Source organism: Diadema antillarum, unplaced genomic scaffold (assembly GCF_040938485.1).
Source record: "Diadema antillarum isolate AM-2024a unplaced genomic scaffold, OU_Dant_1.0 scf00000040, whole genome shotgun sequence".
Classification (NCBI taxonomy): domain Eukaryota; kingdom Metazoa; phylum Echinodermata; class Echinoidea; order Diadematoida; family Diadematidae; genus Diadema; species Diadema antillarum.
In genome coordinates, this window is record NW_027270929.1 from 874,109 (window position 1) to 895,867 (window position 21,759).

The 21,759-nt window shown below is 37.7% G+C and overlaps 1 protein-coding gene across 1 annotated transcript; it reads left to right on the forward strand.

Moving 5' to 3' along the window:
- Positions 1-1,802: 1,802 nt before the first annotated feature.
- On the forward strand, positions 1,803-18,950 carry LOC139711314 (bile acid-CoA:amino acid N-acyltransferase-like). The gene is made up of 8 exons (XM_071623217.1): positions 1,803-2,159; positions 12,394-12,696; positions 13,878-14,062; positions 14,635-14,843; positions 16,011-16,125; positions 16,561-16,638; positions 17,993-18,131; positions 18,386-18,950. The coding sequence occupies exons 1-8, from the start codon at positions 1,844-1,846 to the stop codon at positions 18,529-18,531; spliced, it is 1,491 nt and encodes a 496-aa protein (XP_071479318.1). The 5' UTR covers positions 1,803-1,843; the 3' UTR covers positions 18,532-18,950.
- The last annotated feature ends 2,809 nt before the right edge of the window (positions 18,951-21,759 follow it).

A 21,759-nucleotide genomic window follows, 5' to 3' on the forward strand; every position in this document is an offset into this window, starting at 1 on the left:
CCAAGAAGCTCAAATTGAGCTCCAGGCCCCCTGCAAGCAGCAAAGATGACGAAGAGGATGAAGATCTTCGCGTGGTGGCGCTGGCTCAAGCTGATAGAGGCTCCGCTCCAAGACCTGCTGCTACCCCTGTCCAAGATGTTGCTCCAGACCTTCCACCCCAGTTCACTGTTGTTGTAGATCAGGGCATGAGATTGATGGCCAACCCCACCCGCATCGATCCACACGAACTGGTACTTTGAATCTACGAGAGCCATTAGGACAACCGAGAGTTCTTGGGCTTCTGAATACGGATGTGCTTTCCATCCAAGGTTCCCAGACAACGAGGAAGATTCCATCTGACTTCAAAGTCACCGGCAACCTCAAGCCAGCCTTCATTGGTTGTGGGGATGGAGATGACTTTTGCAGCATACTCATCCATAGCTATTGCTCTGGCTACGTCAGGGACAAACTTCTGGATGGTTTCCTTGCCCACTCAGAAGTTGTAACCCAGCTCGGCATAGGTGGCCCCAGTGGCGAAATGGCGCAGGAAGACGCACAACTTGAGACCAGGGGGAGTGGCCTTCCTGAAGTGGGTGTCCTTCTGCAGATGGAGTGTAAGCCTGATCAACAGCTCATCAAACATCTCTGGGGACAACCTGGTGTAGTTCTTGAACTTCCTCTTGTCATTCTCCGTCAGCTCATTCATGAGGGTATGGTACTGTCCACGTTCGGCCCTCGGCTGAGGGTGGAGCATGAGTCTAAACCACCACTTGTGCTTCCTTTTCTTCTTTCGAGGCTCTTCTTTTTCAAGATTGGCCACCATAAGTTGATAGGCAGTGGCCACCTCAACATCTCTCATGATCTTCTGATGGAGCAGCATCATCACTCCAACATTATCAAAAGCCTCGGACATATCGAAATTGTAAATAATAGTAGAGAATTTGTTCATACAGCAGCTGAGGAGGTTCTGAACCAGCTAGTCGATGGCCGATATTTATATAGTCGGCAAGTAGCGCAAAGTGGCGGCAAGTTTAAACCAATTTTGCGACCGTTTGGCACAAACTGATCACTAAGTGGCGCAAAGTAGCCGTCCATCGGCGCAAATGGCGCCAACATGGTGAAATTTGGAATCAAATAGCCGTGTAATGGCGCGAACTGGCGCACCATTTTGAAACAAGGCAGGTGGCATTTGGCGCACGCCATATGACACCCAGTTTATCCCACTTGGCGACATACATTCCGAGCGAACATTAATTCGGTGCCACAGCGAGCCACTACGCGCCAATCACATAATCGTTGGCGCGAACTGGCACCAACTGGCGCCGGCCCAGTGGACTCCTAGCATTAGTCATATACCTGCTGAACACATCTGCTCCTCTTTAATGGGTCCAAAAGGCAATGAACTCAATGCGGTATTGGCGTACAGAGGGAGGTTAAAGGTTATAACATGTTGACTGTTGATACTGTAGTTTCATGACTTGCGTGCCGCTCAGAATCCTAGGGGGTTTCGTACACATAAATGCACACACACACACGCACACACACAAACACACACACACACACACACATACACAAACATTAATGCATTCGGCTATCAATAGGGGCTGCGTAATCATAAGTACTAGTGTAGTGTACAAGAGCCGAAACTCGACATACTATTCATCCAAGAAAGATTTATTCTTCGCTCGTGGATCCAGGGCCGTCCGCCATTATTTACAGCGCCACTAGTAGTAGATATCTATGGGCTGCAGCAAGTGCCGGAATGTCGCCTATTCGACTGAACGAATGCTGATCTTCACTTCAGTGTTTGTTTGTCGTCAGTTTCGAGGGTTTAACCAGTTTGAAGTGAACGAAGGCCGATCTCATGATCATGACCGTCGGTAAGATGGCGTCGTTCACTCTGCGACTTCCGTTTACGCTAGGACTGTCCAAGTTCACTAACATCATTTCCCGTCAACATGGCCAGAGAATCTGGACGCGGACTTTTCTGACTCAGGCGGCGCCAGTTCTCAGTGTCCTCCCTGAAATTGGTTTCATGGATGAACACATGGACATTAGTGCTAGCGGGTTACAACCCGGACAGCGCGTCGCGTTACGAGCCCGAGTGAGGTCTGAATGTGGCAGGTTTGGGTTCGAGTCTCAAGGGCACTATGAAGCTGATGCGGATGGTAGACTGTCGGGTGTGTGTCATTACATGGTTTGTATTTCTCATTTCGTCGGCGTTTTCACGAACCGACGCTATTTCGTTTTTGAGCGAAAATGCAATTCTGAGAAAATCGCGTTTAAAGATCTCACCAGTTTTAGACAACGTTTTCAATGACTTTTCCTGTCTTGTGTGTGAAAATTTTGACAGGGTGATGAGAGTGGAAGTTGTTCTTCCTATCCATAGTGTAATTTTAGTGTGAATTCAAAAAATTTACGATATTTCTGTCTTCAAACTCACTGCGTCGGTTCGTAAATCCATCGTTTCTTGCGCGCACCATAGGTTATGTACTTAAGCGCGGGTCTCACGAACCGACGTAAGTTGTATTACGCCGGTTCGTGAGACCCGCGCTGTAGGGCCTGTACAATAACGTGCAATACGCGTGTATTTACGAACCGTCGCTATTTCATTTTCGTATGTGTTTACATACAAATACTATTAGGGCTATACTTGCTTATCAACAATAACCTTATTAATTAAAATTAGTTGTCATGTAATGATTGTTGTGATGATTACAATACATTTAGTGATAATTAAGATGATAATACAAGCCAGTTTCTCTTAATTGTTCTAAAAAGAGTGTTGTCATTGTTTTCATCTTCATTTAGTACACGCATGTATTGTTATTATAGCTGTGGTTGATCGTTCCAAAGATTTCTTTGCCCCCCCCCTTTTTTTGTGGATATATTATTATTTAACACTTTTGCATTTGGACATCTATCATTTGGTAATACATGTACTCGGTATACTGTGTTTCATATTTTTTACTTTTTATTGGTTTTTTTTTTTACTTAATTAACTTACTTTTTCATTTTTTCACATTATTTTTAATTCAAATTCAGTTCACTTCTTTCATAATAATTATGAATGTTTGTTCTAAGATGAAGGATACCGCTAAATCTTGGGAAAAAGACGTGCCAGTCAGTAATAATTACTTGTATTTACTCATCTTTCATACTCATGCATGCACTCTGCTATTTCTTTCTCTGAAGTAATATATTAATTTCTTTATTTCTTATTATTCCACATATTTGTGACATTTACTTTGTCACAATTTTTATCAGTGTCATTATTGTCATTTGGCTCGCATGCGAATTCACTCATAGTTCCTCATTTTCCATCTTTCTCTTTCCTGCTCAACAGATTCTATGATAGCTGCACCTGATCATATAAAAACATAAAACTCATCCTGCATGCACTCTTCGAAACTGATAAACTCCTAAAAATACATAAATATCAACACTATCAGAATTTCAAGCTTCATTTTAAATATATAATAACGGTCATGTTTTATTATGCCTTTTGCAGCAATATATTGAAGAGGTACATTATGTAATCGAAGAAACATAGGTCCTCAATAAAATATCAAATTTGAATTATTCAGAGATGAGTAATGACAATGGGAAGGATAACAATTGTGGATCAATACATATCTAATGGCAAATGGAGATGGAATCAAGATTCAAGAATATGTGTAATTCAAGTTCATTATTATATCAGTTCTTGTGTGTTCACAAAAAGAGGAACACAGTTCGAACATGCACACCAAATCTTACATCGTACATTTACATTTATAGAGTGCGGACGGAAGATATACAAGAGAAAGAATAACATTCTCAAATTAATATATCAAGCATAACTATGTATATGACCACACAAAGATGTTGCTGCATATGCATGAAGCTTCAGAGTGCTGCAACACCCATATGCTCAGATAAAAACTTGATGTATATCATACAAAAGAGAAGAGGTACTGCATGTACATGTAGTTACACTATTCATAGGACAGTAGAGAAAAAGCACGAGAGAGAGAGAGGGAAATGGGTGTCTAAAATAGGTCGATGTAAGGAGTGCCAAGCCAATTAAGTCTCTAATAGAAGTCATACATATATAAGGAAACAAATTAATCACAACATAAATGATCATGCTCATGTTAACCAATAATTAGCGTCTAAAAATGTGTGTAGAAAGCCCATAATATCAGCCTTTCGCCCCGAAGGCTTGTTACATATGAGAAAAGAGAAATTTTGGCCGAGCCCCCCCCCCCCCCTCCCTGTGAATCCTTAATCCACCAGTACTATAAACACATTCTGAGAATGTGTTTTAGTACATGTACTAGCAAATTCACAAGAGGGGTGGGGAAATTCAGCCAAACTTGTGTGTGGCTAAAATAATTAAAAAGAAAGGTCATCAGCAAAACTACGGGTGGATGCAGACGAATTTTCATGTGATGACTAAAAAAAATGCAGCTAAAGGAAAAAAAAAAGACGGCGGAGAGGGGCCAAGGCTAATTTGACTCCACTCCCCCCACCAAAAGACAAACAAACAAACACCTCTGTTTTACAGCACCTTTAAAGGACTCTTAGTTTTTTGTTTGTTAAAAACAAACGTCTCGAAGTAAAGAATTCCATATTGTAGGCGAAATGTAGACCGATACAGTGTATAAAGTGTACATCCCAAGCTATTAAAGAAAAAAAAGCAGATTATGAATATCATTTAAAGTAAGAATTTCAGTGTGTTTAATCATCTTTAGTTGAGTTGCAAATGACATGTACATATTTAATAAGAGCAGTAAACTTCGAAGCGCCCCCAAGCCCTTCTATACTTAATTATTCATGTGTAAAGGTAGCGCCAGGGCACTCCGGTGGTCTAGTGGTTATGACGCTGGTCTAGTAATCCAGAGGTCGTGGGTTCGAATCCTGCTTGGGCTGCCTGTGATTTTTTTTTTTTTCACAGCAGCCTACAAACTGCACACTGCAGTTGCGTGCGTTACTACGGATGGAGACAAATGAATAATCTATTATTTTAATATACAATGTTTGACATCCTTATTGCAATCACTTTCTTTAATTGTAAATTTAGAGACATAATGAATTATTATTAAAAGAAATCAAATTTCTGTATTTTGTTGTGAGTTTGCATGGGAAGATACACGTATCATAATTTACAATTTTAGTTAGATAAAGAACATCTTATAACAGAACTGTCTAGTGATGGTTGAATAATTATGTCAATTTGTTATAAGTCCTATCAGTTACATGGAGTGCATGTTCCCATGTTTATAAGAATCATACGTGACACATTCAAAGTGGGTTGAAGACAACAAAATAATAAATAAAAGAATAAAGGAGAATAGAACTTAATCTGATTACAGCATCATCTAAATATTGCCAATGTGCACTTAGAAATCTATCAAGATTTATCACAAGGTTATGATTACCACACAAAACCTTCAAGATTTATTATCATGAAATACATACCAATGAACACTTAAAAAAATCTAACATTCCATATCCACATGAAGCTTTCCGTGATATAAATGTCTCTCTGTAGTGTTATTAAAGTGTAGCAAAATTGTAATTACGACATCACAGAATGGAATGCATTGTTTTCACCTTCAATCTTAGGATCTCCTTTCATGTTTCCACTTTACAATCACATTTCACTGTAGATATACCGTCCTTATGTTGTCGCCCTTCATCCCAATTTCTCCCTTCTATCCTATCTGTAGATTGTCTTCTTTCCTAAGCCATTGTATTCACATTCCTTGATGATCAGCACGATGCTGTACTTTTTTCTTCTTCTCTGAAACGGTCCAGCTCTTCGCTACTGCATGGCATCAGTCATCTGAAAGAAAAGACAGAAATTAAGAACTTTCGATTAAAATCAAACATCATGATACAAGATACAACTTTCATTTTGAGAAAAAGAAATCAGCCAACTAAACTGTAGTTGAAATTATTTTGCTCTATTTATATTAAAGGGATAGTACAGTATTGGTTGAGATGAGAATTGGGCTTTTAAATTTTTGCAAGATACCAAGAAAACACTTATAATATAGTTCAAAGGATACCATTTTAATAGGAATTCAACGTTTATTTGATGAAAATCGGGTTTGGAATAACTGAAACATTAAAAAACAAGGTAAAACAAAGCGATCGTTACAAAGTGTGGGTCCCACACTTTATTAGAATCGCTCTTTTTGGATATCTCAGCTATTTCAAAACCATTTTTTATCAAATAAACATTAAATTCCTCATAGACTTGCATGCTCTTTCATATTTTATATGACATTTCTCATTATCTCACCTTAAAATGTTAGAAACCTGAAATTAGGTCTCAACCAGAACTGTACGATCCCTTTAAACATAAAACAAAACGGTATACAGGATCAAAGAATGTCAAAAAAATACTGCTGTTTTTGATGCATATTCAAATTGTCTCGCCTTTTACATATTTTAATGATGCAAGATCTTATGTCTAGCACTTAGTAAGTCTCATGTAGAAGTTAAATTATTATTCACATGAATAAATCTGCATGTCCTTGTAAACAAGGCATTGCTTTGAAAAAGCTGAATATTACTTATTGCATTTGGGAAAGAGTCTACGACAATCAAACTTGTTTATTATCAGAGACTTTAATATCTTAATTAGACCTAGACTCTACATTACCATTGTATTCACATCCATTGGTGATGTACACGACCCTGTACTTTTCCTTTTCTTTTCTGAGACAGTCCAGTTCTTCGCTACTACATGGCACCAGTCATCTGAAAGAAAAGAAAGAAATTAAGAACTTTTGATTAAAATCAAACATCATGGCAAAAGATACAACTTTAATTTTGAGAAGAAAAAAAAAATCAGCCAACAAAACTGAAGTTGAAATTATTTTGCTCTATTTATATTAAACATAAAACAAAATGGTAGGCCTATGCAGGATCAAAGAATGTCAAAAAATGCTGCTGTTCGTATTTGATGCATATTCAAATTGTCTCTTCATTTACACATTTTACTGATGCAAGATATTATGTTTAGCACTTAGTATGTCTCATGTAGAAATTGAATTATCATTCACATGAATATAAATCTACATGTATTTGTAAACAAGGCATTGCATTGAAATAGCTGAATATTACTACATGTACCTGCATTTGGGAAACAGTCTATGACAATCAAACCTATTTCTTATCAGAGACTGTAACATCTTAATTAGACCTAGACTCTACATTATCATTCAGCTTTTAAAGGTATTAACCATTCACCTATAAAACACTGGCATTGTCATGTGCATCATATTTCTTTGATACTGCACACATTTTCATGAAGTCTGCACAAGAATGCAAATGAAACACGTCTGCTGTTTGGTATTTATGAAAAAAAAATCACTAACCCGGAAGTCCTTGGCCTTAGGAATAACACGTGGCGAGTTAGTAGGAATTGACGTTAAAATAGAATAAGAATAGATCTACTAAATAGGCCTTTGCCTCATGAATGTCTGGTCTAATTATAGACTAAGTGAAGTCTAGACCTTTCACTTTTAAGTTACCAGTGGTTCACAAAATTTATATTATAGATCTAGACTACATCTAGATCTAGACATCTAATACTATTAGATCTTGGCAACTTTTGTCTTTGTGACACGAAATTAACACGTCACGGATGATATTGCGGGGATATCCAACAGGATGACAGTACCACTATTACTGAATCAGTAAGTTGACATAGATAACTAACATCAACTTGTTAACGTACGTTAGAGATGGCACCATATACAATAACCGGTGACACTGACACTGACAGATCTAACGACTACGTTTAGACTAATGTTAAAGAGTTAGACTCGCCATCTCAGTAAGTCGGCCAAAGACAAAGTCAATACAGGGCTAAGTCAGTGTTACTGTTATGTTAGGCCTAACAAATGTTAACGGTTACTCGGTTAGGTTAGGTTTACCAGGACTCAAGAGTCCTGGTTAAATCAGTCGAGGGACATTTCTTAGAAGTCATTCGATTCCAAGAATAAAAAGGGTGAAAGAACAAAGGGAAAAAAGGAAAGAAGAAAGAACAAAAGATTATGTATGGCTGCTGTGGAAATCGACAGCGCTACTGTATCACTATCAATCACGCGTGAATATGTAAACGCCATTTTGGTTGGGCCGCATTCACAAGTTTTAGGGAAAAAAAGCCCCACCGCTGTGCTTCAAAGGTACTCCACTCGAACTAACGTTAGACATAATGTCACATATCTACACACAGTACGGTACCTTGGTACTAGGGCTGAATTCACAAGTATACTATAACACTGCACTGTACAGGAAAGCCACCTAACCTGTAGAGTACTACTTGTAGTGTTTAGGTAGTATCACTAGACCACATACTGTCATAGATGACATCTACACCAACGCTGCACACTGGCACTGGTCCGACGGTCCCTGACCAGGAAAAATCACTGTTGGACACTGACCAGTAACTTTTTCAGGAATGGACCAGTAAAAATTGGGGGAAAAAATGGGTGGACTCTACCTACTATTACCACTAGTCTAGATGTAGATCTAGAGCTAGACTATAGACTCTGTGTTAATTTGACTTGGTCTTAGACTTCAGCTGATCTTAGTTTTAGTAACTGGCATTTAATACAAGTAAAGTCTTAACTTAGACTTAGTAGTTAAACTTGAAAGTTAAAGTCTAACATGTCTAACTTTATTCTTTACTCTTCCTTTGAGTTTTACTTTTAGACTTTTTACTTTTTTTTTTTAGTTTAGTAGGCCTATAGTTACTTTGTCAATCTCATGATTTCAATTTCAACTCAAGTCAAGGCATAGCCATGAGTGTCTTCGAGACTTTGACATCTTGCATGTTTTGCACACAGACGTTACGACTACAGTACTCAGTAGTCTCAGAAGTATGTAAACGACATAAGTTGAAAAGAAACTATAGATAATATGATTTGGGATCTAATTTGAAATTGGATGGCGTTTACAGACTAGGCTTCATAAGCACCACGCGATTGAATACATGGGACTACACTCTACCGCAATTAATGGTTATGATAGTCCAACTGAAACTGTTATTTTGAGCATGATTTTAATAGGATTATAGCTTACCATTCACTTCACTCGTGGACAGTGGGCTGGCTTAGGTCGTCATTCATCTTTCAGATGGTTTGGTTCTCACTCTGAGATCTGGATTAGGGCCAAAACCTAATTCTAGGCCAGTAAGTTGAACAAAGCTCAAAATAATGCAACTGCGACGGTTCGTAAAACCCGCATTGCTCTTCACCCTAGCAATTCGGGTTTCACGAACCGGCGTATCTTTACTGCGTCGGTTCGTGAAACCCCTTTTTCTCCAATTCTCGATATTGAGAGTACCGTCGTTTTTTTCTTTCTTTGATAAAATTAAGACTAATTAATTTTGTGATCTAAAATTTTGGGATTTGGTAGAGTTTTGAAAGCACTTTCATTTGGTACCAATATCTCGATTTTGAAAATTTTGACCAAAATCGAAATAGCGTCGGTTCGTGAAAACACCGACGATTTGATGCACGTCGTGTTGGGAAATTACGAGATGAAAAAAAAAGTTGGTATATTGCGGTATGCATTAGGGCCTATGCTCTTATCTGTCGCTCACTTGATTAAGCACATAATTGATCATAAGTCAGTTCTGAATAAAGAATATCTAAGAAACACACGGAAGATGGAAACTCATATGAAAAGATGTGAAAATATATACCATTGTTCTATTCATAGAGCAAAGAATTAATTCATTGTAGAGGAATGTTGTGGGCACACAGAAGAGGAATACGTGAAGGAAATCAGCATGAAAATATGATAAGCCCATATGTACCGCAGAGATACTTCAAATTCTGTTTGTAAAAATTAATGCACCGCAGGTCAATGCTATAAATTGGTGGAGATGAGAATTGGGCTTTTATCTTTTTGCGAGATACCAAGAAAACACTTATGATATAGTACAGAAAATACAATTTTAAGATGAATTCAAAGTTTATTTGATGAAAATCGGGTTTGGAATGACTGAAACATCCAAAAACAAAGTAAAACTAGAAATGTCGCTATGGCGACTGGTATGCCTCCGCCATAATGCATGATTCTCCTAATAGGTCTAAATAGTACATGCGGACAATGTGTGATTACATTTTCACAAAATTGGCAAAATGTTAAAATGACAAGTTTGTCACTAATGTGTTGAATGCTCACCTTCCTTGACCTAGGTTTAATTGGATGAATAGGAGAGCATGTATTTGGGATTTACAGACTTTAACTTGACTTTGACCCATTCATACATTTATGCATGGAGTAATTTTCAAGGTATGGAGAAAAAGTGCAATTTCTGTATTGAATAGTAAATTGCTACCATTTTCATCTGGCCTTTGACCCAAAAATTGATAAGGTAATCACTGTCAGGCAGAAGATGCATAGATATGTAGTACGTTTCAAGACAACTTTGAGCCACTTCCGAGATATGGAGGAAAAACTTAGTTCAGCACTTTCACTTGATCTTTGACCTTTTGACCTTAGAGGCAAAAACAAAAGAAAAAAAACTTTCCAGAGAATCTCTATTAGGTTAAACATGCATACACCTAGTGTAAAAAAAAATAATAATCCTGCTGGCATTGCATAAACATGAGGGAAATAGTAAAATTTTGAAGTGTTGCCCTTGACCTTTGACCCCTGACCTTTGACCCCATGAACCCTAAATTCTCTAGATAATCACTGCCAGTCAGTACATGTATATATTATCTTCCATGCAGAGACCTTGAACAATTTCCAAGGTACAGAGAAAAAAGGTAAAGTCTTAATATATTTACTTTACCTTTTGACCTTTGACCTTTGACCTCACGACCCAAACTTTCACCAGAGAATCTTAATTGGTTAATACATGTATACACTAAGTTTCAAAAAAATGTCTTCAGGCATTGCAAAGATATGATGGAAATAGTGAAATTCTATGTATTTGACCTTGACCTTTTGACCTTTGACCTTGAGCATATGCACCCAAAAGTTGATAGGCACAGCTTCCCCCCTAATACACATACATGCCAAGTTTCATTAGGATACCTCAAAAGGTTTTGATAGTTACCTTGTCCACAAAATTTATTACGGACGGACGGACAACCCGAAAACATAATGCCTCCGGCACCACTTCGTGGCGGAGGCATAACAAAGCGATCGTAATAAAGTGTGGGTCCCACACTTTATTAGAATCGCTCTTTCGTGGATACCTTAGCCATTTCAAAACCAATCTTCACAAATAAACATTGAATTCCTTATAGAATTACATGCTCTTTCATATTTCATAAGAGGTTTCTCATCATCTCACCAAAAAAAAAATGTTAGAAACCTGAAATTAGGTCTCAACCGAAACCATACGATCCCTTTAACCTGTAGAACTTCTTCAGTGATGCAGTAATGCAGGTTGTCTGTATCTGACGCCTGCCTTTTTCTGGGATGGGGATATATGATGCTGTAAATACCAATAGTGGTAATCAAGCTTCAGCGTGTTCAGGATGCATGTGCGAGACTTGTGTCCAGTTTACATTGTACACCCGTTTTGATGAAGTTACATTGGTTGCCAGTAAGGCAGAGAATTTCATTTAAGATTTTATTACTTACAAAGTATTGAATGGCCAAGCACCTGGTTATGTATTAGAATTCATATCAAGAAAACCTGGATAATCATGGATAATCATAATATCCATATATATTCGCATAATTTACGAAGTAGGCCTACACATGATAAGCTGCATCTTAAGCAATCTCACTTAAAGGGACATTCAAGACGATTTTCATCATTTCACATCATGTAGTACATAAATCGACAACTCCATGTATAGATTTGTGGAATTTATTGTGGCTCTTGTGCAGAGAAACAATACTTTGGAAAACCTTAAACAAATTACACTGAACAAGGATAATGACATAGGAGGCTCACATATTTCAGAAATGTAGCCGTGTAATTTCATCAGAGGGATTTGTTCTAAGTTTTGAAAATATTCTTATTTTGCATCCCAATTATCACAACTTCTGAAACTCTGTCCTCAGTATAACTAATTTATCGTTTTTTACATGTAAAAATCTGAAAATCATTCGGAGGTCTCATTTAAAAACAAAAGCAATTTGGGGGGATTGTGCCTTTAGTTGTGCTGCTCCAAAATTTTGGAATAAATTACCAAAGAAAATGAGGAAGGTCCCATCACTTGCTGTCTTCCAATCTTTGTTGAAGACTTACTTTTTTTCAGAAGCCTTTGATTAATTTGTTACTTATTTTTTTGTGTCTAATCAGTAACAATGTTAGGATCTCTGTTGCATCACAGCACAGTAGAGTATATTTGTATAGTAGTATAGCTGCGCTATAGGCTTACAAATCTGTCTAATAATAATAACGATTTCTATAATCTCCCCTGTCCCCGAGCCCAGTCAACACTCAGCCGTCTCTGGGCGGAACCTACACCGGAATCGAGCCAATGGGACTGCTGTGGAGCATGCTTCCGGACGAAGTATCAGTCAGAAAACTAGCTCGTCTTGTTAAGATTGAGCCAACTGTGCATCAGTGGGTCTACACGTTCGATCTCTTCGACGGGATAAACGGTGACACCCGTGAAGCAGACGGTGCTATCGATTCTAAAGTAGTGAACAGAATATTCCTTTCGCCCAACGTTGAAATGACGTCCGTAAAATGTGGATCTGCAGTGGGAATGCTGTACATGCCACGGGAAGACGGTGCAGTTGTGGAATGAAATTACGTGTATTTCTTTGTCGCACAATCTTTTTTTTCCAAAAAGAAGTTTTCACGTTTTTAGACTGATCATTTAAACCGTACAAGTTTCAGTTTCAGTTTCAGTTTAGTTTATTTTGCACCAAGCATTAAAAATATACAGAGCATACAATAAAACATGAATGTACCAAATGAGATACATAAGAGAAAATTCATTTCGGAGACATAGGACATACAAGTAGAAATAATGTGACGGTATGACTACATACAAAGACAATGCCATTGGTGGGGGAAGCAGCAAAAAAGGAAAAGCCCTTGTGAGTAGCCGACCCATTGTACTGTAACATACATACCTTTGACAGATTTAAGAAAAAAAAATGTCAGTTAAGTTGACAAAACAGAACAAGTCAAAACAATGCAATCATTACAAAAGAAAACAACTGAGGTATGGACGATAACAACCCAGAAAACAGAAACAACAAAAATACGCCTTGAATTCACTATGTTTGTAATCTTCCAATAAAAAGTGTTTATATTTGATTTTGAAATTACTTATAGATTTTGATGCTCTAATTTCTCTAGGGATAGAATACCATATATGAGGGCCCTGATATATAACTGAATTTTTAAAAAATGAGGTGCGCATGTGATATAGCTGATGATAGTTTGCAGAATTTCTTTTTCCGTAATTATGGATAGTTCTGTTCAGCGAAAACAAACGATTTTAGTCATTTTAAAAGGAAATAAAAGCTTTAGTCATTCAGAATGACGATCTGATTAATTTGTATGCCATGGACATTGTGTTGCAATCAAACCAACAAAAAAATGATAATGTTCATAAAAACATTAATTCCCCTATGACGTCAACACAAAAGGTCACACGACTTTCTACTTTTGTGCATAGTATATCTGTGTAGAGAATGGCTGTCCTATATTCCTACAGAAGGTCCGAGGCTCTATTTCTAATTGCTTTGTTGTTTATTAATTGTTCAACTTTTGCTCAGAGCCTCAGGACAAATGCATGTTTTCGTAATTTTTCTTGCATGTTTTGATAATTTTAGTAGGCCCTACTGACAGACCGCAGTTTTGACACAATAGCGCTGTGTCTTTATTAATTACAAATTTGTTGCATAGCAGTATGACGTGCACTGACAATACACTACATGATAACGTTAATCTCATGCAGCCGTCCCAGGACCACTCCCTCTCATCATTGACTTGCCGGGACTGTCCCCGAGAAGCGTCCAGGACAGAGCCCCTCTCCTTGCGTCTCACGGCTTCGCTGTTTTTGACCTCGATTACTTATCGCCTGTACGAGACGAGCTCGAGAGCATCGGGTATAGCATATGCATAGACAGCAAAATGTTCTACGTGAGTGCATGCTTTGATTGCAAAAGTTACGGCAACATGAATGTAAGGGGGGACTCGAGACCGTATCAGGGCAATTACTCCCGAGGGCAATTACCTCTCAGCTAAATACTGGTTAGTGATAAGGTTAGGGTAATGATTATTGGTAGGGTTAGGTTTAGGGTAAAGAGTTGGGATTAGGGTTGAGATTAGGTTCTTGATCATAAATAGGGTTAGGGTCATGGGAATGGTCCGGGGTAATTGCCCTGGGGGTGATTGCCATAGACCCCTTGAGACATAAAGGTGCCTCATATTACCAACTAAAACTCACACAGAAGTGTATACGAGGTGTACTCACAGGACCAGAAGTGAGAAGGCGACTTGTGTAGAATTAAAAGTCTGGAGTATGATTCAACGTGTCATCTCCCAGCCACCAATTTAAAGCGTATGAAACCTTTAAAAGGGTAAATTTCTACCAAGAAGATTGAAGGAAATGACTTAGATTAATAAATCTTCATAAAGAAATCAACTTTACAGATCAAGCGGATAGAAAATTTTGTCAAGCTGTGAATTCCCTGAAATTGTCGATTTTGCAGGATGTTCTTGACTTTGCAAGGAATCATCCCCGTCTTGACGCGGACAGGGTCGGTCTTTCTGGAGCCTGCTACGGTGGCACCATCGCCCTTTTCGCCACGTCGCTATTGGCTGATCTTCCTGTACGCTGTGCAGTCATGCAGAGAATATACGACGCGCTTCTCTTCAGTGGCTTCCGCTTGTCAGATGGGTCACCGATAATTCTTCCGTGGTAAGTTTCTTTGTTTCAATGATATGACAACACAGGCTCTTAGGAATTTCCCTCTCCACAAACATCTTTTTGGAAACTGACGAGATGGAAGTTGTGTGTAGGCTTCTTCGTGGAAGAAAGGAATAGATTATGCTTTATGGAAATAGTCATATGTCGCGTATATGACAACAATAACTAGTCATTACGAAAAAAAAGGGTTCATAAGGATGGTTGATAAAGATAGATAAAGAGTTTTCTAAACACATCTACCTGCGACCGTTTCGACGACGGGGTGCCATCTTTCTCAAACGATGGCTAACCGACAACTGATGTGTTTGCGCATGTGAGTAGCAATAACCAAGGTGTGACATCCGGGTGATAGCGTCATCGTTAATGTCAGACAGTTGCCAACTGTGTTGTTTGGTAAGGCTCTTCCAAACATGTAATAAGTTGTCTGGATATATCAATAATACAATGATTTTTTTTTTTTGATAAACTGACAATATGGACATTGTCATGGTGAATGGGCTGAATTTGAATAGATGTTGCGAAGACTATACTTTTAATTTAGGCCATATTGAAGAATACCAACATTTACAAATACTGAAGTGACGATAAAGTGGTTTGAGTAAATGGGGCACGAGGAAACATTTACATGGAGAACTTCTAATTTCTATCTTTTTTTTCTATTTTTGTTTCGTTTTGTGTATGGGTCATATTTTAAGGTTACTCCACCGGTAAGTTATTTCGCATTTGTAGCTCTCCTTCCTTCTGAGTTTTGCGAATTAACCCGTGTTTTATGTATTCATTGGCATCCCCGAGTTATTTAGGTATGATACCATGATAAATCATGTATGATGTAGCAAAAGTTGTTTACGAGAAGCTGTTATTCGTGTCAGTTGTTGATAAAGTTGTATAACACCCACTCGCATGCCAATGTCAAACATCTTACAAATTGATACGTTATAACAGTAAATCATTTTACGCACGGTGTTAACATTGTTGCAATTCTGATTGCTAAAAGTATAAAAACGTCCGTACTCTAATTACGACATTCCATAGGCCTATAATTCAAATGAAGGACAATTCAGATAGTCCTGCGTGTATCTCCACTCATGAAACTACAAGGCTGGTCTACCTTCATATTGTCGAAATTCCTTGCTATCCCATTCAATTGACCTATTTCAGGCACCCTGACGATTTCACAACCACAGAAGTACGTGAAGACGGTAGATCATGGATAACATACAAACGTGATCACCGCGTATTTGACGAAACGACGAGGGGCAGTTACATTGCGCAGGTAAATGTTGATTTCTCATGATCTCTTAAGATTATAGTAATATGATATCATTACCGTAACAAGAGACAAGAGACGAATTGCTTTTTAATTTCACTTGTTCGGTTCGGTTTCTCTTAACAAACCACAACGAACAAACAAAAATATAAACAGTAGCGTAATACTCTATCAGCTGAACAACACATATTGTATTTCCATAATAGTGGTAAAACGTTGAAAGCATGTCAAGATCAAGAAAGATAAAGCTCGGGAATAAAGTTGACAATAATTATTCATTCATTCCTTCTGGGCATTTTCGTAATACAATAGTCTGTGATGTGCTTTCATAAATTGTGTTTCAAAGAAAGAAAGTCATTTAAGTGTGCAGTATTTTAAAATATCCGCCGTCCTCTTTCGACTTGTGTGCATTACAACCGTAGTCTGTTTGTTCATAAAAAGGTTGAAGGAATATCGTGTCCACTGCTGTTCTTGGTGTGCGAGGGCGATACAATCCCGACGGAGAGATGTATGATGAGGGTAAATTTGACTTATTTTTTCCGTGTGAATTACATGTTGTTGTACATGCACTTTGTTTTCTTTCTTTCTTTGTTTCTTTGGGGTTTTTTACTTGATAATCATTGCTCGAGCAGAGTATTAGACGTGACCACAAAATTAAGCTTGAGCGTGATTAGACCTTAGAAACAAATTCGCGCTAAGATATAACATTAACACCATCGCAACTTGTCTTTTTATCATTTTCTCAATCATCACGTTAATTTAAGGTTTGTTTTGTTGAACAAATTCTCATGGTCGGGTATTCGTCATTTCCAGTATATGTGGATACAACAAACAGCTCGCCTGTGAACAGTGCATAGTGCGAGACTTGAGCCTGTCTGCACCATGAGAGGGCGCTGTATCTTTGTAGCGACAGAGATGACACACCAGACTACACAGTACGACGTCGGCATTCAGAATCCTCGATCTACCATTCTTTACCCTAATTTGTCAACATGATTTTCTTGTGGCTATCAGAAATGTCTTGATGCACTATATCAGAAAATTTCATGGAGTTCAAAACTGATAATGAAAGAAAAGTACAAAATCTCTTTTCAAAAGTATGCCGATCGTAAGTATGTTTTCACTCCAACCTTGGCCTCCATTCCTTCTATTGATTCATGAGGAGTATTTCCTTTCTCTGCATACCGTTAAAGCTATAGGGTTCCACATGAACAGCAATAGTACGACTTGTTACAGACAAAGCCTTCCGTCCGTCAATCAAATTCCAGACTCTTAAAAAAAATGATACATGTTCGCCAACTTGTATGCGTGAGGAGGATGAATGCCACTGTGATATAAAACATCAAACACACGTAGTCACAAAATCCATTGAAGCTATATACAACTTCCTAGCTCGCTTCTTGTCTGCAAAAAAAAAAATACACAGTATACTCGATGCGTAAACATCATGCCAACCGTTCCTTTTCCTGTTTTTATACTGTTTTTGTTCTGGAGGGGTTTTTGCCAATAATACTGCAATTTCATGGAAACTACTGTACTTCCTTTTTCGCATTACTACGCAATATCTATTGCAGAAAAAGTAAAGCTATTGTTTCTCACCTATAGAGCTCTCAGAATGCTTAAGTGTTGGCATACTTGTACTGTAATCCTAGTTCAAGTTCAAGTTCAAGTTCAAGTTCGTTCAAGTTCGAATCACTAGTAATTACTAGTGAGTTGCAAACAAAAATAATGTATAGCGCCCGCCACGAGGGACTGTCACACTGAACGTTCTTTGAACAGTAGGACCATGTTCACGTTTTATACCCTTTGTCCCTCTATTCTTGATACCATTCATAAACAATGTATACATGTACCTTTCATTCACATCTCTCAGGCAGCTCACCGACTCGAAGAAGCTGGAAAGGGTCATCTCCTTGACTACACCAGTCTACCAGGGGCGGGTCACCTGTTGGAGGTGCCCTACGTGCCGCTCTGCCCTCAGTCTCGCCTCTACCTGCCACACTTTGCTGATGGTAAGTCCAGTAGCAGGTCTGAGGGCCGCCCATGATCTGTATAATCCACAATATTTCCAAGTCTGAATGACACAGTTTCGCTTTTGTGACATAAAGGCCCAGAACATAATTGTTGATTATACCTATTCCCGTTCACTCTGTCTACCCCCCCCCCCCATAAAAAAGTAAGAATTCTTACCTTATTTTTTTCTTCATGGTTGCCAAAATAGTCGTCTGCTAATCGATCTCTTACACTGTTTCATATTATTCGATAGTTACGTACATCCAGTGGGGAGGAGACCAACTATTGCACGCCAAAGCACAAGAAACGGCCTGGAGGAAGACCATCAACTTCTTCCGGACGCACCTAGGTCCGATGACCATGCTCAGAAACGACTGGGTTGATGAAGACCTCGCATGAAAGACTGGAGTGTCTCTTTTTGTTGTTTTCATCATGCATGTATATTATGTCTCTATCTAAAAGAGTTACAATACGTGATACGAGCTACGTGATTATTTCACAAGTGATTTCGTTAATGTCTTCTCATCCAGCAAATGCAACTGTTCTGTACTGCCATGCAGTACGACATTCTATTGACGTATTTCGCGATTTAAAAAAAAGAAAAGAAAGAAGAAATCTTTCACATGGAAAATTTAACACTGGAAATATTATACCGCACAGCATTTCTAAGAAAATACTGGCAGTTTATACAACTTGTCCTTCTTTGCCACAGGCATAGTATTTGCATTGCAGTCCAATACTTGGAATCAGTTTGCATGCGTTACCCGTTGCTTCGTACGACAACAAACTTCGGACTTGCTTTCTTGTCAGGAACAATCGTGAAGGTTTTCATAAAATTCACATTTTGAAAATTACGTTTGAAAGTCCTTTTATGATAAGGACAGAAGATTCAACAGATGATTGTAAAAATAATCTCGTTTGCATAACGTCTTTGATGTTACTTACCTTGCTCACGCTAATAGATAGTGTCTGGCAGCAACCCTGCCTGCAAAACACTAATTTTCATATTGAAAAAATCATCATTTTTGTAACTTAAAAAAAAAAATGTAATATTTTTCAAATTTTCCTGGATGCTTTCCCAAATTTTCTACCTAATTTTGTAGATTTGTATCTTAGAAAACCCAGTACAGAAACCTCGAGTATTTATCTTTTTTATAAAAATTGCATAATTGTAAATCATGTTTGCAATATCCGTGTAGTCCCATATAATGAATTTTATGTGGTACTTCGTGGAAAACGCATATTTTGACCTCATTTTAAGTTGTAAAATTTAATTTTATGATTAAATTTATTTTTTCTGCATTAGTGTGATAAAAGTGAATATGTTTAAGTGAAATAACATGGGATTTCATGATAACAGAAAGACACAAAATGTAGCTTGGGGACAGAAAAGTGGCCCGTAGCAGTTTACGGGTTAATAACATTATATTTGAATAAATGTTGAAACTGAAATATAAACGACACTAATGTAACTTTTACAATCTTGCCAAGAACATGGAAATTGTTGGGGATAGGTAAAATAAAGAATTTTGTTGTTGTATTTTTCATTAATGGGACTGTTTCTACTTTAAACTGTGAGGCATTTGATAAATGCCTTTCAAAAGTATATGGGAAAATATTTTGTGTGAACTATTGTTTACATTGTGGGTTACTTTATAAAGATTTAACAAACTCAATAGAGTAGGGCCTATTTTTGCTCACTTTTCAAATATCCTCATTTACTCTTTGTCAAAGCACTTTTATGATTTACATTTTTCAGATACAGAATCTATTTCAACCGTCATTTCAGTATACCTCTAGACTCTCTGTCTGTCCGAATGATAACGGACCTTCGCAGCAACGAAGTAAAGTGTATATCTGATTTTCGGATTAACGAGCCCTCGGAACTGTAAACCTTTTTTTTTTTCATTTTTGAAATAAAGAACCTACGGAATAAAGAATTGTAACAATATAACTATTCTAAACATGTAAAGTATTCTGTTGCAGCATGCAATCTGCCTATCCCACTTATATACAATGAATGTTCATATACACACATCTATATCAATTAACTTAACGGTTTCGAAATATTCAAGAGATGAATCAACAATGAATATTGCTTTCGATGAGCGTGAATTTCTTACAGTGTTGTAACTCTGCAAACTCTACATTCATTTGGAATGAGTTTTATGTGATATTCAGAAGACCAATTTACTGTTTCATACAGTTAATATTGCAGTATTGATGGAGATTGCAGTGGATGGTTTTCTTCAAAATAAATGTCAGGTCATCGATATATGTAAAATATGGTAATACTTCATTTTGACATGCATCAGTAAAACATTTTGAAAGTGAAACACTTTTATCTTAACTATTGTTCACATTTTGCATATTTAACAATAATTTACATTGATTATACTGATTTAAGTTTTTGCATTAGTTGTTCCCATCCCTAACACACATTTTAGAACTGTTTTGAAGCACTCACAAGGCTTTGCTCTGTACAATAAATGGGGCAACTAAAACAGGAAGTAAAACTTCACAGCGACCACAACAAAAGGATAATCAGATTTAGCTGAAAGGATTATCAGATTAAGCTGAAATCTTTGCACATTTTATGAAAATAGTCTATTAATAAATCATACAAATTTTCAAAACAGAAGCACCTTCCTATCCATACAATACAAAACAATACAATGCAATGAATGTTTGATACGCTCTTCTTGTTGGGCTCTGAGCGTTTACAATAAAAAAAAAGTTTATTTAACAGAAAAACGGAATAGTAAATAAAAACAACATATTGATCAACCTTAGATCTATCATTTACTGAGTAGATATCATACAATAGGTAAGCATTGTCATAGGTCCTACCTTGGCATTTATTATTTAGACATTATGCACATATAAACACACATACACAATCACATATACCTTTGCAGATCTGAGGATTGCATTTAGAAATTCTGAATTTTTACTTCGTTGTAACCGGATTTCGTTATAATCGTGTTCGTTATAACGGGAGTGCACTGTATCTTGACAGTGATTTGTGTGACATTCAAGTGCAACCCTGTGGGAGGTGCCTATTACCCACCCGCATGGCAATATAGGAAACATGCGATCTACTCTCTACTAATTTCGTTGGTCTAATTGCACATTAAAAAGTATTAAAAAGTTCTTCCTGCCGTATAGCAAGTGCACTTTCATTTCAAGAAATGTTATGGAGTTGACAAAGGAGATATTGTTCTACAATATAAGTGAAAAGGTTGCACATTCAAAGGCAACCCCATAGGAAGTGCCCAAACTACACCTACTCCCGTACAGTCCCGTACAAAACATGTATTACAACCGACGAGAATGCAATAAAGTTTTCCAAACTTATCACCAAAAATGTGTACCTGGTCCCTGAATAACAATGAAAGATAGGGGTGGTGTATCCCTCGTGTGGGAGAAAGTATCCCCCTCCCACGATACGCCCTCCCACAATCTCATTACTTGCCCTGAATACTAGTCTTTATATACTTTACATATTGTATGGATAGAAGCAAAACAATTTCATTTCGTCAAAATGTGCACATCTCTCCATCTCCGGTCGGAAAATACAAAATCTTCCTAGTGTAGAAAGGGGCTGTCTCCCCTCCCACACTCTCC